Below are 18,725 nucleotides of genomic sequence, written 5' to 3' on the forward strand. Positions count from 1 at the left end.
GCAGTATTTTAATCAAATAACAAAACCCAAAAGTTAAGAACTGAGAGAAATGTTCAGCATTCCCAATCGACCCCCACTTATCCAATTCTGTTACATTCCTAATGGAGAATGGCGGACACAGAACTCACAGACAATACTGTCAAAGATGGAATGCTCTGTTAACTGGGTGAACCACACCCCAACAGATTTCCTCAAGATTTTCTAGATGAGCGCAAAAAGGCCTATGTGTGCATATCCAAGCACTTTGTTAAAGAAATCTTTTAACAGTAAGTTGACACAAAGCTTGCTTCCAGAATACTGTACAACACTTTATGAAACCATTGGACTCCATAAAATGAAAGCTTACCAGAGCCACTGCTTGCCTCTTTGTTTGAGATGGCACTTGCAGATGGTAGCAGCTGATGTACCTGTGCTTGCTGGTCTGAACGGCTGCTGCCATTTGGGACATTTTTGTTCCACATGTTCACATTTTTGTAGTTGTATTTGCTTGGATCTCCCCAAGCTGACGTTCCATCATCAATCTCCATTTTGCGTCGGATAGACTCTGGGGATGGTTCCTCCCAGCCTGTTGGTTCTTCTTCTTTTGTTGGGGCTGGTATAGGTCCCCCCAACCAGCCTGTACCAGGAGGTTTGCCTGTGGCTGGTGGGATTCCCCAAGATCCAACAACGTCTTGTTGCTTGTTCCAGTCTGGAGAACTGACTGGCTTTGATGAATCTCCCCAACCTAGAGACTGATTAGACTTTGGAGGGTCTCCCCATCCCTGGGAAGGATTAGGTTTAGAAGATTCATCCCATCCTGATGAATTATTTGGATTTATGTTATTTCCCCAAGTAAAAGAACTAGTTTTACTAAGTTCGTTCCAACCAGAAACAGACCTGTCACTGTCACTACCTCCTGAGCTGGACTTCTTATTGGCCTCACCCCAATGGTTACTCCTTGAAGTTTCTCCCCAGTTATCGCTGGCAGAAACAGACCAACCTTGGTTTGATTTTTGTCCATCACCCCACCCCTGTTTGTTCTTTTGCGAATCATTCCATGCGGACTTCTCTTCTTTGCAATTCCCCCACTGATTGCTCTTGATCATTCCTGTAGCAGCAGAATCATCTTCCCACCCCCCCTGGCAGTTTGAGCCTTTGGAATCTCCCCACCTCAGAGTAGGTTTGGGATCGCCCCACCCTGATACAGATGAGGTATCATTACTATCAGGGCTAGTCTTCTCTATACATGCCCCTGAGTTAAAAGTCTGTGTTGCAGAGCTTCCCCAGGCCTCTGTCCCATTGTCAGTCTTTCTTTCACCTCTAGGCGATGCTTCAGTATCCCAGGCAGTATTCTGCTTAATAGGAGTCTGCCCCCAACCGGAGTTGGACAGGACACGTGGATCTAAGTCAGTTCTGTTTACAATGCTTTGGAGTAATGTGTGCTGATCAATTTTTCTTCTATCTCTACTCTGACTTTCCCCGGTTCCTTTTTCATCAAGGCGTCCAGTGCTTTCTGTACTACCATCACTCTCCACTGTGCCTCCTGTTTTGGCCCACACACTGCTTTGCTCATTTGTCTGAGATGTGCTAGAACCCTGATCCTCTTCCTCAGTAGATTTCCATCCATTTGTAAACTTACCATTGCCATTTGTACTGTCATTGGAATGTGGATTGCTAGGCAGTTTGTTCCACTCGACGCTGGGTATGTTAGTGCCAGTGTTTTGTGCAGGGGTTCCCCATCCTCTTCGACTTCCACCAGAATTTGCACCATTTCCACTTCCCCATGATGTACTCTGGGAATTTGCTGCCCCAGACTCCCATACACCTCCTCCTTTATTTGTATTAATTTGAAAGTTAGTGCCCATAGGCCCATTTACACCAGGCTGCATTAGAGTTGCATTCACAGTGTCACCATTAGCTTGGCCATCAGGCCCTGAACATTTGTCACCAGAGTAATTAGAACCATAGGCACCCCATGTAGTACCATAAGAGCCTCCACTTTTTGACTCTCCGTTGCTAAGATGAGAAAGGGAAGTGCCATTCATAACTGATGGAGCCTGTATCTGAGGATGATTCATTGTGCTCACACGCCAGGCCCCTGTATTACTACTAGGCAGTTCGTTATTCTGTACTGAACCGGAGTTTGGTAAACTAGAGGTCATAAAGTTAGTAGTGTTATTTGGTCCAGTTATTTCAGTGGCAATATTTTGAGGTTGACCACTGAATGAAACCTTCTGTGTACCACTTACTTCAGATTCACAAGTTTCCTGAAGGCTTCCCCAGGTACCATGGGTAGAAGAACCACTCACATTAGAGTTAATACTCTGATTGTTAGGCATCTGGCCTATGGAACTGCACTGGATATTGATGCCAGAACTACCACTCCCTATAGGCCCTTTTAGGGCAAGTCCATTGTTCTCTAATACTGGCCAGGCACCATGGTTGCTAGCTGAATTCAAAGTGCTTGGATTTAACCCTCCATTTGATGAAGAACTTACAGTGCCCCAAGCATTCACTCTATTGTTGCTATTTTCTGACTTGCTTTCAGGAGCATCCACAGAGACCTGACATGTGCTTATGATGGTTCCATGGGGGAAGCCCCATGGTCCAGTACTAGTTCCATGGCCCACGTTATTGCTGCTGCTACCAACCACAAACTTGTTTTGGGAACCAAGTCCAGTGCTATTACGAAGACTATCTTTTTCACCACCTGTGCTCCCTGAAGCCATGATAGTGATGTTTCTCTCTGATTCAGAACTGGAGGCAGAATCAGCATCCACACATTCTGAAGCCAACTCTGGTTCACTGCCAGGGACTGAGGGCCATGCTTCTTTTTCCAATAAGTCGTTTACAACAGCATTCTTACAGTTTGTGCTACAGTCACTTGTAGAAGACACAGGTCCCAGCTGGGAATTTTCATAATGGGATTCTGAAGTATTATGGTTTAGATCTAGAATAAAGGAAAAGTACAACTATTTATAAAGTGTTAGTCACTTTCAAAATGACACTAAACAGGATCAGATAATGATGAGTATATTATAAGTGCATGTGGTTCCTCAATTTTAATAAGATACAACATTTGGCAGTATGGTTACAAGGGCACTGGATGTCCTCCAGCCACCAACTTTCCATACCCAGTTATTTCACATAGACAGACATTTGTTATTTTATTCATGGATACTATTCTAAGACACTACAGCTCTGGCTAGAACATAATAGCCCCTCAATAAATAGCTGCTGAGTGAATTGTTAACACACCACCATATAAAAGGATTTTGAAGTCAAAGAGGACCCAAGTGGTAGTGAAATCTAAGGGTAATGGAGCAACCCAGGATCAGAGGCTTGAATAGGGAGAGAAAGAACTGAAGTTAGATGGGTAAAGGTAAGAAAGAAGCACAAACTTGATGAAATGTGTTAGGAATATATTAGGACTTTTTCCATCCTGTTTCCTAAAGCAGCTCATCCAAACAACTCTTGAGTACTATAACAAGTTTATAAGAATTCCGAAGCCTTTTTCATTTTATTGCCATTGTGTCAGTATCCATACTTAATTGAAATATTGCATGGTATTTTAACGTTCATAAAGATTTCCTTGTTTACCTTCATAGACATGTTTAGTAAGGGACAGCAGAAAAATAGTATGCTGAAGATCACCAAATTATAATAAAAAACAGCTGATGGCATTAAAAAACATAAATAGCCAGCCATCTACAATATTATGTTATTATCTAGCTATTTTACCACAGGTAGGGCAGTTCTAGTATTTTTGATAGTTGCCCAGTCTATATTCTCTTTTGGTTTAAGGATCTATGAGATCTGGCTTATAAATTCCTCAGCTATATCAACCTGCATAAGTTGTTCATATTTAGACTATCCTGAGGGATTGCTGATATTATAATTATGTACTAGAGTAAGCATCAGAATCACATGTAATGTTTTTAAATACACATGCTCCCACCCCTAATGAATGATCTTTCAGAGGTTGGGAGGCCTAGGAAATAAGTATAAGTCATTATTAATAAGGGTGATTTACTAATATGAAAAATCAGATTCAGCTTATATCACTTTCTCTCAAAGCCCAATTGCTAGCTAGTCAAAGATGAAGAACTACAAAAAGTGGCAGGAAAAGGAAGAAGACAAGACCAAAAATGTATGTATGATTCACCAAATATATAGTTCAAAGTGACTCTGATTTCTACTTGTTTTAGAATCATTTTGTTAAGTTGTCAGTAAAGTCAACTTTCAGTAACCATAAAGAGAACTTCTCATGAAATAAAAGATAGCAAAAAGTCCCACTAGGTAGAAACAAATCAAAATACTAACATATGACTGACCAGCACCAAAACCCAATGTTCAGCATTCAGTGATCAGTATCTTGAGCTTTGTATACACTTTTAGAATTTACTACTTGTCAAAAACCCTAGAGCATAGGTGTTACCTTCAACTGTGCAGATGAGGAAATCAAAGTACACAACTAGTGGAAACCAAGTGAGAAAGATGGGATTTGTCAGAATCCTTCATAAGGCAAGGTGGCTGAGATTCCACCTAGACTCAAGGATGGACTCTATATAGTAGCTGCATAACCCCCTTCTGTGAAATGCTCCATGTAGGGCAGTTTAGTGTCAAAGCAAAGATTCCAGATATAGAGTGCTTAGATTTTAAAATTCAGTGTGTTTATTCCTAATTGTTATAAAGCTGAACTGCTGAAGCTTGTTCACTGAACCATGCTGACCTGCAATGATGCTTTACATCTCACTTTACGACAAATGTACACACAAAGGAAAACGGAAAAACTGCCAACACCTGAGTTCTGTTTCCCACTTTTCCACTCTCAACCATATTTTAAGAAGCTTTCTGAACCCATGGGGGAACAAAATCCAACATACAGAACTACTGATAACAGGAAAAAGAAATAATTTTTGAGAATGAAATTTCTCATCACAGTGGATCCTTAAGCATGTTTTCCAAGTATGTGACATGCTAGCTGGGTATCTTTTTGCATAATTATTACATGTTTTACATGGCCAGGACACAGATTGGTATCTTCACAAAGGTCAACCAGAAAGGCCTCACTTGCCTCCTATAAAGCATGAATAGCTGTGCTCTGGTAGTGCAGAGCTGGTTTAAAGTCCTGAGCAACTTCTCACACCAGATGCTGGCTGGGAGTTTGCAAATCAGAGGTGCAGTGAACTTCTGATGGTGCCACAGTACCAGGCCTGTAATGATGAGCTTTCTTACCCCTCCAGTAGAAGGTGGCTTTTGTAGCCACAGAATGCTTATATTTAAGAGACATTCTGTCATTTACTAGTTGTGTGAACACAAGCAGGATCTTAAATCATCCTGTGCCTTAATTTCCTCATCTGCAAAGTAGGAACAGTAACAGTTCTCATGATTGTTATAATGATTAAATGATTAAGAAATAAAAGTGTTTTGTATTGTATCTGTTCTATATTAGGTACTTAATAAATGAAGGCCAGTGTTATCACTGATTAATGCACACTAATGATTATCATCACTTTCAATTCCATCTCCTATGCACATATTTTTCACTTCACCATGGCTCACTCAGAAAGAGAAATCATGTAACAACTTGCTTTTTACAACCTCTGCTCTGACATCTCAAACAGAATGTTAACTACTAGGTTTACATCCCTCCAAACTCCCCTCCCAAAAAGGTGGTGTTAGCGGTGGGGGGAAATAAGACGACTTCTTTACTAGTTTACCTCAACTCAATAATTTTCCTAGAATATAAGATTTATCCTTTATTCCTACCTGTGTATAGCAAATTCAAACTATCACTAAGCCCCAAATTCATACACTGTCTCCCAAATCTAAAACAGTTCAGTCACCATCACTGTCCTCCTCTGGAAGACGACAAAAGTGTTTCTACTACCATTATTTGCATGTGTGTGTGACCACTTCCATAAAGCAAGAGTAAGAAGATGGAGCATCTAAAAACCACTCGGGCTGAAAATAAAAAAAGGAACCTGGAATTTAACAGTGAAATATCAGAAGCATTCCTATAAAAAGCAGATAAGTATCAGGGATACTTGTCATCAATACTATTCTTTAAAACTCTGTGCTGGAAGCAGTAACCCATAAAACATGACCCCAAAATGAGAGTAAAAATAATGGAGAGGAGAAAAAAAGATGAACATATTAAAAAAAAAAATCATTCTCCTGTATACCAGGAATAACTGACAGTAAAAAAAAAGATCTTAACCATTAAGAGCCACAAAATCAGCTGGAATAAAGGTAACAAAAACATTTATAGTTCCATATGACTAAATGATATTGCAGCCCATAGAAGACAACTTGATTCAGTATAGAACATTTATATATGAAGGTGTAACAATGCTCTAAATTAACTTCAATTATGAGAACTGGTCAACCAGAGTCTGTAATATAATTAAAAGTGATTTTTAAAATTTGTCTTAACAAATAAGAAAATAGCTCCTCCCCAAAAAATCTCAAAAAAGAGTTCTTGAGGGAGGGAATTTTCATTATCACACAATGGTTGGACAATACTGCATTGAGAGTATCTCTCTACTCAAATGAACTGAAAAGGTAGCCCAGGGAATAGGAGCAAGCATACATTATAGGTATGTCAAAGGTTAGCATTTTAAATCATGAAGATTTATCTATTTGTTGCATGCTATGTATTTTGTAAGAAAAATACATAAATTTCCATCAGTCTACATTCTTTCTGAATATGCTGTGGGGGAAGAACAACATTCATGAAACATATTTTTAGATGAGAAAATATATCAAAAATAACACCCAAATGCTTAAAGTATTTAAAGTAAAAGATTAGAACTATGAAATTATCAGTGAATAGTATTTTTATACATAAAAACAAATCCTAAAAGTAACATATCTGACCACTTACTTTTTAAAAAGGAAACATGAACATGACTCCTCAGGAAATCACAACTAAAATGTTTCCCCAGAGTCCCAGGCTACTTTAGAGTTGGAATAAGTGAAATAATGTATTTCCCCTTTCAGACAAGGAAACCAAAACCCACTGTTCTAAACAATACAGAGGATAAACATAGAGGAACACTGTTAAGTAGAAAATCATCACTAACTTTTCCCAAGAAAATTATGAGAAAATTAAGATAAGAAATCCCTGTGTGAAAAGGGAGCAGCAGAGTCTACTCCGTATGTGAAAGACGCATTTGTATACTCTGTGATGTGTCAGCAAAGCATCCTACTCACACACATAGCAATCATAGGGGAATGTGGGGAGTTCTAGCACCACACCTCTAAAAGAATACAAGAAGGCACTGCGGGGCATCTATTCAAAGAGGTTATGTGGGGGTAGAGCAAAGACGTGAAAATTCAAATGACTCTTAAAGAGAAGAATTTAGACTGACAGAAATTCAGGTATCTAATATAACGTGTAACAAACAAATAGCAAAATATCTGCTTTCAGCCCCAAAGACTTTCAATCTCACCAGAAGGGAAGCTTCAGAGGTAATGCTTAGTTTTACAGTGTTTCCCTGGAGTAAGAGATGTGCCACTGAGAATAACAGAGTCTTAGCTGTACAATTTCAAATAACTTTTCAGTAAAAAGTTCAAGATGTGTCTTTCAGTTATTTTAGCCTTTGGGCCAGGGCCAGCAAACTTGTTCTGTAAAGTACTAGTTAAGAAATATTTTTGTGGGCCAGGCGGCCTGTGTCGATCAATGGGTGTGGCAGTCTTCAAATACTGGACTGATGCAAGGTACAGGTCAAGCTATGTTCTAGAGTAAAGTAACAGCACAACCAGAAGTAATGTGTGGATCTTGACTGGTTTCAGGATAGAGAAATGGGTTGAGGGTGGTACAGAAAGCTGTAAAAGACATTCTTGGGGATTCCTCTCTAGACCAGATGGTGAACAACTTGATCATGGCAACTAGTAGCAGTAAGGGCAGAGAGGAAAACACACTCTGAAGTTCAGAATCAGCATGGCATGGAGAGCAGTGATTAGAGATACGAAGGAGGTAAGAGTCAAGCACAGTTTCAAGGATTCTAGGTGGGTTACTGAATGAACGGTGTGCCAACTTTTTAAGCAAGGGAATCCAAGATAATGAGGTATGGAGGCAAGATATGAGTTTTAAGATAATAAGTTTAAGTTTGGATGTGCTGAGACTGAGGGGCCTAGTATCTACTCAAGACACCCAGAGAACATGACACCTAAAACCTGGAGAGTTATGACACACAGCCATGGCAAGGACTAAAATGAAGAGCTGGGCAAAGAAAACTATGAAATCCAGAAGAGGAGCAAAGAGGTATAAGGAAAACAACAGAATATATGGTGGCATAGAAGCCAAGGAGTGAAGGAGCTTTAAGAAAGAGAAAAATATCTATTTTTTCTTTTAAACCACAACTGAAAAGAAAATTTTAAGTCTAGATGTGACATCCAGAACATCAGTGATTCTGATCAAGTGAACTGAACTACAGAGCACTAACGTGATGCATGACCAACTATTAATGCAAGAACTCTGGAAAAAAAAGAAAAAAGCGAGAACTTCTGTAAGAACCTCAAGTATGAGGAGGTTAAAGGAATCTTTTTTAAGAGGAATAGAGACTTGAGTATGCTCACAGACCAAGGAGAAGGTGCAAGCCAAGAGCCAAAAGCCAAAGTTACAAGACAGCAAAGATGTACACTATACCCAGAAGGCCAATGCAGGAGCCAGGCAGAAGGACAGTATTTTAATATTTAAACATCTCCACAAACATTAATGTTAGCACTTTTTTGTGTGTTTGTTTTGAGACAAGGTCTTGTTATGTAGTTCAGGCTGGTCTCCAACTTATGAAACCCCCTCAGCTTCCTGAGTGTTGGGATTACAGACATGAGCCACTATACCTGACTATGTTAGCACTTTTTCACTAAAAAAGATCCCAATGCTTGCCCATTCACCATGATACCATGTTCTTAAGGCTCCTCAAAATAATTTTTTTTTCAAACACAGAAAAGGCTGTAGAATTTTAAGAATGCTCATGTATCTCCACCTTAAGAAATACATTACTAGCACAGCACAAAAATATTTCCCATACCCCTTCTGATTTGTATCTCTTTCCCTAGTGGGTAACTCAGAGGTAATTACCCAAATAAATCTTTACATCTTAGTATGTTTGAACTCATCCCTGAAAAACACATGATGATGTTTTACATGCTTTATGTTTTATAGAAATGCATCACAGTGTGAACAAACAAGATTAATTCTTTGTACCAGCAAAAATATGAACATGAGCTCTTTGAATATACTGCTGGGACTGTTTATCTTCCTTTGCTTAGGGCTCGTAACAGTACCATGGTTGTGTAGGAGACATCCTTAGTGTTAGAGTAACTACCTGGAGAAGGATTAAAGGTGAAGCGCCATGATGTTTGCCACTTACTTTCAAAAGGTTCAACCATAATGAACATGTGTGTACACGTGTGTATACATATATATAAGAACGAGGCAGTGAGTGAAGTCAAGATGGGCCTATGAAAAACCACTGGATTTGGGTAGAATGGATACAAGTATTCACTGTCCTAAGTTTGTTAGACTTTTCTGTACAGGTCATGTCAGGTGGATGATAAAAAGTGAGACGGAACATTTTGACCCATAACCATACTGCTGCCAGCTCCACTAAACATCTTAGTCCCCTCTGAGGTTCTTTATGACATGGCCCATGGACCCCAATTCAGGGTTATCTGGGCAGCAGTAGGGCCTGTTAGGGCTCCAAGGAGTCAACTGCAAAAAAAGTGGTCTTAAACCTCAAAGCCGTTAATCAATGTTGAGGCACAGCCCCAAAGTGGCAGGCCAGGGCTCAGCCTGTATGAGGCCAGTTGGACCAGCCCAGAGTTCTAACAAAGATGAAAATATAAAAGTGCTTAGGTGAGGGCACAAAATCAGTACACTTACCACAGTTCCCACCACTGCTTTTCATCATCTACTCCACTTACCTGCTGCCCCTCATGTATAAAATGCCCATGCTCATTTAGAGGCCATCCTTACTCACTGACTGCACAAAGTAAATGAGAAATTTAACAACGAGAACGAGGGAGACACATCCTAAACATGTCTTTTCTATCATGACAACTGTATGTGAATTTCTATGAGTAACCTTCATGCCCAATTTATACCACAAACCACCTCTGTTCAAAAACCAACACAAGGAGACTTAAGCAAAATCAGTTAAAATTATGTTCTCACAAGTCTGAACTACCAGTGGTTGTTGTCAACATCCTGTTCTTTTGTCTCTGCTCTGTTTCTCATTCTGTATCTTCACTGACTACTAAACCTCTTTGTCATCTGAAAAGTGAAAGGGATACTGCCTGACCTGTGAAAAGAGACTGAATCAAAACAGCATATGCTAGTTATCATCTCACCATTGATTGTCATTAAGTCTTTAGGCACCAAGGCAGACCTGGCTCCTGTAAGAAGCCTTCCTAAGAAGCCTCTCTTCACTGACTCCCAATGGTCTATTGTGTAGCTAAAGCTTCTTTATCATTATTAAGAACACATACGAAGATATTTTAATGTAAATACAAGAAATATGCTTGTAAGTGAAGATGCAAATATTTTTTAAAACACGAAAGTACAAGTGTAGTTCTTCAGAATGCTCTGGATTCATTATTTGCATTTCTAGTTGCTCTGGAATTCCAGACAGATTGCTGCACCCACCTAACTTGCATCTTAGCCTCTGCATTAATGCAGTAGACCCTTGTGAAGTTCTTTTAGAAACAGGCAAAATATGTTTCCTCGTCAGCCTTTGTTTATCCCGCCTCAGTTTTTTTATGACATCTTCCTAGGCTTACCCCTAGGCTTTCTTCTCATCTGATTATGCACCTATAGAACTTTTGGCTTTTTTGACCCACACTCTTTTTTTCTTCTTTTTTAAGAGTACTGGGATTTGAAGTAAAGGCTTTGCTCTACTGGTTGAGCCATGCCTGTAGCCCTTTTGGTTCTGGTTATTTTGCTCAGGCTAGTCTAGGCGGTGATTCTGCCATAGGTGGGTGACAGTCACGTGCCACCATGCCCAGCCTTTTCTGTTGAGAGGGGGTCTCATGAACTTTTTTGCCTGGGCTGGCCTCGAACTGCAATCCTCCTGATCTCAGTCTCCTGTATAGCTGGTATGGTAGGTGCATACCACCTCACCCAGGGATTGATTGAGATGGGCTCTCACAAACCTTTTGGCCATGCTGGTCTCAAACTATGATCCTCCCAATCTCAGTCTCCCAAGAAGCTAGGATTCTAGGTATAAGCCCTGGTGCCCAGTCCCATATTTATTTTTGAGAAACAAGAGTCTTACACTCCTGTTGTTTCCATTTCAAAAAACAGCTTTGTTCTTTTATTTCCCAAACTGAAAGGCATACATAACAATTTTCTAAATATACTATCCTGCCTTGCTATTTGTTTTCTTAATTATCATACTCTTGCTTGGCTCACTGTAGGTACTCAAGCATTTACTGTACATTAAATAATCTCTCCCAAGGTTTAACTACAGATTTCTTGTATTGGTGACCAATACATTTGCTTCCAACCTGGATTTCCAAATGAAATTCAAATTTTTAATTGCCTACTTCTTGGCATTAGGTGTACTATCTAAACAAACTCTTGAAAAGTACAGGTCTTTCCATAAATGTTATAGGGAAAGGAATTTCTTTAGCATCTAAACATTAGGCACTTAACTTACTTGCCTTAATGTGTCATATAATTTAGTCCTCAAAGCAACTTTATAGGGTCAGGTACTACTGTCCACACTATGGATAAAAAGTCAGATTTAGTTTCTTGGCCAACCTCATACAGGTAAAACAAGCGGCAAGGAGAAAAGGAAGAAAGTATTAATTTGGGATGATAACTTAAATTTTTATCTTTTTGAATAATAATGTACTACTGTAAGTACCTATGTGAGAAAATTCTCATTTATGTCTTCTGCCTCCTTACCAGTATTTTGCCAAGCGTAGGATGGTGGTTACCAACATGGCTTTACATCAGAAAGATTTTGATGCTGATTAGCTGTGAAATTCCATAATGTAATGTACAAAGTAGTGCTTGGTATACATAAAAGAGCATACAGGTAGAAAGTGAATAATTTTTCCTGAGACAGTTAAGTACAGATAAGAACTACCTTTCGCAGGGTTGTTGAGGATTAAATGCAATAATGTGTGTAACTGTGTAGCACATAATGGGGGAGAAGGGGGTCAATTTTAGCTATAATCTCCTGATCAAAATGGGCAGATTCCAAACAGAGAGTAACTAATACTCATTTTAAAAGTAGGATGGGCAGGTAACTTACAGGAAACACCTTAAGATTCTCCACTCATAACTCCCTGTTTAGGATTCTTAAAGTCCAGATCCTGCTAAATACAAATACATCACCCAAAAGCTATGACTTTAGAAACTTGCTACACTGCCAGTGATGCTAAAATTTGAGTCTCATAAGAAATGCCTTCTCTCACCTGACTGGTTTTTGCTGTTCTGCACCTCTCCGTTATTTTGTGGCTGTTGATTTGTTACAGCACTGCTTTCTGCCTGGTTGTTTAACACTTTAACAGCAGATCCCAGGTTTGCTGCTATGACAGGAAAATGCTGACCCCTCTTTAGAAGCTGTTTATGTTCCTGGTGGCGAAATCGTGGAGGTACTTCACGAGGATACCGAGGCAAGGCCTGTGGTTGCGGTGGCTGCTGCTGCTGCGGCTGCTGCTGCTGCTGTGGCTGTTGCTGTGGTTGTGGCTGTGGCTGCTGCTGCGGCTGCTGCTGCTGCTGATTGTTGGCTGTAGCTCGCTTGGCATTATTATTAGTGCTGGTTGCTGTGGAAGTGCCGTTATTAGAGTTGGCAGGCTGAGGCTGGCTTACACTGGGCTTTATCTGTTCTGGCACTAATCCCAACAAAAGAAAAGGGGTGGAAAAGATTAGCCAGTAAAGTGTACCTCCACAGTAATCCATCTAAATTCAAAGGTGCTATGAAAAACAACCCTATAGGAACAGTGCTTTAAGGAAGGTCAGGGATGTCCTTGTTCCCAGACTCAAGTTTTCTTGGGGGACATCACTGCAATGAATTACTTCTACTGACTATCCTAAAGGGTATGCAGAGCTGGCTTTGAACTCAGGATCCCTCTGCCTCAGCCTCCCAAGTGCTGGAAGGGACCAAGCTTGCTTCCTATTTTAAATCTCTGGATGGCAAGAACAATGGCAGAAAACAACCTTACAAAAAGACAAAGTTAACAATTTCTTTGTGTCTTCAGGCACGTTGTATAAATCTAACTGAACCTACTGTCTCCTCTGTAAAGCATACCTGCACCTTGCAAAGCTATCCTAGTATTTAAGGTCTCAATGATTATGAAACATAGAACATTAAGGCTATGTACGTAGGGTCTATTCTTCAATGACTGGCACAAGACTACCTTGTTCTTTGTAGCAGTTTAATATTTCTGTGAACTTTTAATATATTTTCACAGATACCACTGTCAGATAAATCCAACTCCTCCATGTTACTGGTGAGAACACTCAGAGAAAACTCTGCTTAAGGGTTAATCTTCATGACCTGGCTAGTCTGTGTCTCTTCTATAAACAAGGGGCTATCTTAATCAAATGCCTAGAATATTGTAACCATTCAGTAAATAGAAGCTATTACTGTGGCCCAAATGAAAAAAATTTGCATCAAATGTCTATAATGCATATGATGCTATGATTAAAGTCTTGCTCATTTGCATTGTTACAATATTCACCCAACTTTCTTTTCACACTCTCAGCTACAGAGTCTTCCTTCACTCCATATCTAAACTCATTATCTTCCTTCTCTGAACATCTGCTGAACTTAGTTTATATCATTCGCACTAATACTTTTAATATATAACCATGGCCTCTTATTTTTTTTCAACGTGACTTCAGATTCTACTATAATAAGCAAACTGAAGTCCAGGAGGAATTATGGTAACCAATTACAAACATTCTATATATTACTTGGAATCCTTTTCATTCTTCTTCAAGCTCACCAACAAGCCTCTTAGTATTTTGAGCCAAGTGCAGTCTAGGCCTAACTATCTATGAAAATTTTGTCTCCCAATTTAATGTTCCCAACACTAGCAATGCTGTATAATCCTTTGTGTGTCTCATACAGTGATAAGAAAATATTAGTTCTTAAAACACATTTCACAGTAACAATAAAGCACTAAGATAGTCATAAATGCCTCCAAAACAAAAAGAAGATAAAAGAATATGGAACTATGAAATTATGAAGAACATAAAAACCGTAACTCAGCTTCTGCATGCTTAGTACTGCACTGAGCATGGTATTTAGCAACTAAATGTAATATTAAGGTGCTATGGTTAAGTTAGCTGCTGCTGCAATACAGATTTGTTTGACACTTATTACTGAAGAATTAAGCTCTCTTTAAAAAAAAAATGACATTTTATACCCAAAAAGGTACAATTTAGAAAGAAAAAAGAAAATGCTGTCTATATATGAAAAGAATTAAAAGATAACTTCCACGCACACACTATGATCTTACACAAATGTGTAAGAATCCTAACACCAAATGAAAAATGACCAAGTATTCAGAGCAGCATTTATGTGACCCAACAACTCCACCCCTACCTCAAATTCAAATAAATGCTATACTTCTCATCAATAAAGTACCAATGAAACAAAGCTAAGAAATGTACTGCCTTTTCTTAGTGAAAATCACTAAACCAGGAAAGACATTAAGACAACATAACCAGGATTAAAAAATTAAACAAAATAATAGTCTCAGGTATAAAAAAGGATGTGATACTAATGAGTAAAGGATGAAACTAGCAGTGGGTATAGATAACAGTAAAGAGATGCTGAGCAACAGACAGAAACATTGACTAATTCTGTCTGCTGTATATTATTATGTCAGGAATCACCCAAATCATGAGAAAGAGAAAAAAAATGAAATTTAGAAAACTTGATCCACTTAAGATGGAATAAAAATTCAAAATAGTAGCTGGCAGAGTACCTAAAGTGGTTAAGTGTCTGCCTAGAAAGATGAGACCCTGAGTTTAAACCCAGGACTGCCAAAAAAAATTCAAAATTGTGATTATCACAAAATACAAAATAATAAAGCCCCAAAATATATGTAATCACAAAAAATAAGTAGCTAAATTTACTTTTTAAGAGATAAAGTTTCATAAAGAAATTAAGAAAAACCTAAAGCAAATACTTTGTAAAAAGTACTCCTGAAGCAAAACAATGCAGGAAAGTAAAAAAAAAGTATCACCAAGAAATCCTAAGAAAATTTAAACAAAAACATTATTAATATTAGATGAAAGAAAATTCAAGGAAAAAAATCATTGGGAAGGAAAAAAGGTATCCACATTAATTAAAACTAAAAAGATATGAAGAGCTTTTATATACCAAACTTCTTCATATCAAAATATTCAAACCAGAGACAAAGAAAAACTTTAAAAGCAAACCATGTACCTTAACAGATAAGCATAACATCTTTTTGACAGTACCCATGAAACACTCATAAACTTAAACACATGTATCAATAAACTGCAAAAAAATGTAAGCAAACAAATGAAATTCTGGATTACAATACATAGTCACACCAGGCACCAATGGCTCACAGAGACCAGGAGAATTCTGTCTCAAGTCAGCCCAGGCAAATAGTTTGTGAGGCCTTACTTTGAAAAAAAATCACAAAAAAAAAAAAAAAAAAAAAAAGGCTGGTGGAGTAGCTCAAGTGGTAGAGCACCTGCCTAGCAACTATGAGGCTCTGAGTTCAAACCCCAGTACTGAAAAAAAAAAAAAAAAGTCACTATAAATGGTTTGGTTTTTTACCAAAAAACCAAAAACGCATAATTGTTTAAAAAAAAAGAGTAAACCACTAAATGCAATACATTTTGAAATATATCTGAACCAATGCTTAAAGAAAAATGTATACCCTAATTATTTCCAACAAACAAAATATAAAACATTCAAGCCAAGAAAGCTAAAAAAAAAGAAACTGAAGGAAGCAGACAAAATGAATCAGTAAAGATAAAAACAGCAATCAATGACTTTAAAAGTGAGCCCAAGCTGGTGAGCTTGCTAGTACATGAGACGAGTATTTCCAAAAAAGAAGGGGGCGGAGGCAGCATAAAATAAGGCATGGTTAAAGGATGAAAATGGAAAAGAAAACCAAATGATTTTCTAAAAAAAGATTTTTTTTTTTTTAAGTTTTAGCAAGATTTTAGCATAACAGGATAAAGTATAGACAACAGGAGGGGGAAAAAAAAAGAGAAACATTTCCTTTCTTCATGCAGGAAATGGGCACAAAGACTCCAAGATGTTATTTCTTTATACTCAACTCTATAGCTACTTTGAAAGCCTAGCAAAGTTAATGATTTAACAGTGACTACCAAAAAGGAGGGAATCTAAACAGGTTAACTGGCATAGAAGTAACAAATTAATGAAAGCACCCATTAGGACTAGATAGTTTTATTTATCAATACTACTGTACTTTTTTTCTTTTTCACTGGAGTACTTTTTAGTACTCCAGTACACTATCCTTACATGTTTAAACTGCTGCAGAACACAGTAAAAGGTGGAGTTCCAATATAACATTAACAGTAAGTCAAGTAAAATCTTTAGTGTCACAAACAATGGGAACAAAAAGATATACATAGAGAGATAGATATACAGATAGATATATAGATAGCCCTAAGAATAAAAAAGACATCATTTCAAGTACAAACATTCTGGCAAGTAAAGAAAACTGTATGTACAATCTATATAAATAAAATGGAAAGATGCAGATAAACTCTCTATAAAGGGTAAGAAGGTAAACAAACAGTTTAGGCTTTGTGGATCATGTGGTCAGTCAGAACTACTCAACTCTGCCATCACGATGCCACAGACATCAGGAAAACAGATGGCTATTATTGTGATCCAATAAAATGTCATATCCAAAAGCAGGCAGTGAACCTATTTCACCTATAGACTGCTCTATAAAATATACTTTACCAACACAGGCACATCAGAGAAGAATAGAAGATCCTGTAACACAACAGATAATATTGAAATGGTCCTCAAGATTGACCCCTCTAAAAAGCACAAGGCCCAAATGACTTTACAAAGAGATAGATAGGCAGAGGCGCATACACACGTGAGATATGAATATATGTATAAATATATTATTTACATGCATATCCTCAAAAATACAGTATTACAAAAACTGGTGCAGAACAAAGGCGTGCACGTTCAAAGGGGCTGGGTTCAAATGTCAATTCTGTGACTTGCTAGATATATGACCACAAGCAAGGTACTTATTAACCACTGTGCCTCCATCTCCTCCTCTGTAAAATAGGGATAAGTATCAATACCTACACATGTAGGGTTGTTATGAGGCCTGAACAAGAGGGGATATAAAGAACTAAGAATAGCACTAGCACAAATGCCAGTCACTACTGTTCTCATCTGAGGAAAGGAACAATAAAGGATGACCCCAGACTTCAGGCCTGCAATTTGGATATACAGTGGAACTGTTCACAAAGGTAAGAAATACAAGACAATAATCAAGTATGTGAGAGAGAATGAATTAGGTTGCTGTTAGTGAAGGATAGCAATCTCAATTTTGGTCTCAAGACTCCATTACACTCTTAAAAAGTTGGAAAATCCAAACAGGTATGTTTATGTGGGTTACATCTAGACATTTATTACATTATAGGTTTAAACGGAGAAATTAAAAAATATTTATTAATCCATTTAAAAAATAAACCCATTACATATTATTGTTTGTATATATTTTAAAATAACTACTTTCCCAAACAAAACTGGAAGTATGGCCTTTTATGCACATTTTGCAACTCTTTCCTAATGTCTGGCTTTCATCGAAGGCAGGTGGACTCACATATACTTCTGAATTTGGTTTGTCGTCAAATCCCACGTTAGGTGGCCTCTGGATAACTCCACTACATGCTTATGAGAGAAAAAGAGTGAGAAAGTCAACTAAAGTCTTCCTGGTATTACAAAAATAGTTTTGACCTTATGGATCTCCAGAAAGAATCACAGAGAGCCTCTAAGGCTCCCTCAGATAATTTTCAGAAACACTGCTGCAGAATATCCACGCGGTTCTGGAGTTCAAAAAAGCATGCACTGGGGTTACGGACGTGGCTCACATGGTAGAGCACCTGCCCGGCAAGCAAGCATGAGGCCCTGAGTTCAAACCCAGTACCACCGAAATAAATAAACAACTAAAAATACGGATTTAGGATTCAACATATACATAGAAAAAGAAGTCATGAGAGGTACAGAGTAACAAAAAAATAGCAACACCCAAAGAACAGGCTTAAGTAGCAGACAGAAGGAAAGTAAAGGCACAAATAAATCAAGCCAGCAAAGATGAAGAGAGGCAGCTGTTCAGTTTAGTGCAAGGCCTATCTATTTAGTCAGTCAGGAAGATCCTCCTCAACTTATCGTGACCCTTCTATCTAGCTAATTAACAGGCCTAATAGATTACCTCCATGATAGAATTCAAAAGAATCCTTATGTCTCCAATGCCACTGCATTGGACGGGTTTAAGCACTCAATTTACTCTGCAAAAACCTCCTAACAGGTCTCCCCGCCTCAAGTCTTGATCCCTGACCCCACTTTCACCCCTCCCTAAATTTATCATCTACCTGCCCCAAGTTATCTACAAAACCCCCTTCAAATTAATCTAAACTCCTTGCAGTTCCTCAAAGTCTTTCATGCTATTGCTTCTGCCCAAAATGCCTTGGTATCTTTCTGTCCATACTGACTAGGAAAGAACTAATCAAACCC

General features: G+C 38.3%; 1 protein-coding gene across 7 annotated transcripts in view; it reads right to left on the reverse strand.

The window, feature by feature from the left end:
* The window catches only part of Tnrc6a (trinucleotide repeat containing adaptor 6A), a 173,173-nt gene that overhangs the window by 29,696 nt on the left and 124,752 nt on the right, over positions 1 to 18,725 (reverse strand). For 5 of the 7 annotated variants that reach the window (XM_074060200.1, XM_074060199.1, XM_074060198.1 and 2 more), the window contains 2 exons: positions 12,415 to 12,834; positions 347 to 2,929 (listed from right to left, as the gene is read on the reverse strand). In XM_074060200.1, the coding sequence (XP_073916301.1) occupies positions 347 to 2,929; positions 12,415 to 12,834 (3,003 nt within the window). The remainder of the gene's footprint in view (positions 1 to 346; positions 2,930 to 12,414; positions 12,835 to 18,725) is intronic. The other 2 variants (XM_074060202.1, XM_074060203.1) reach the window with 1 other exon arrangement.

The sequence above is a fragment of the Castor canadensis genome, chromosome 17 (assembly GCF_047511655.1).
Source record: "Castor canadensis chromosome 17, mCasCan1.hap1v2, whole genome shotgun sequence".
Classification (NCBI taxonomy): domain Eukaryota; kingdom Metazoa; phylum Chordata; class Mammalia; order Rodentia; family Castoridae; genus Castor; species Castor canadensis.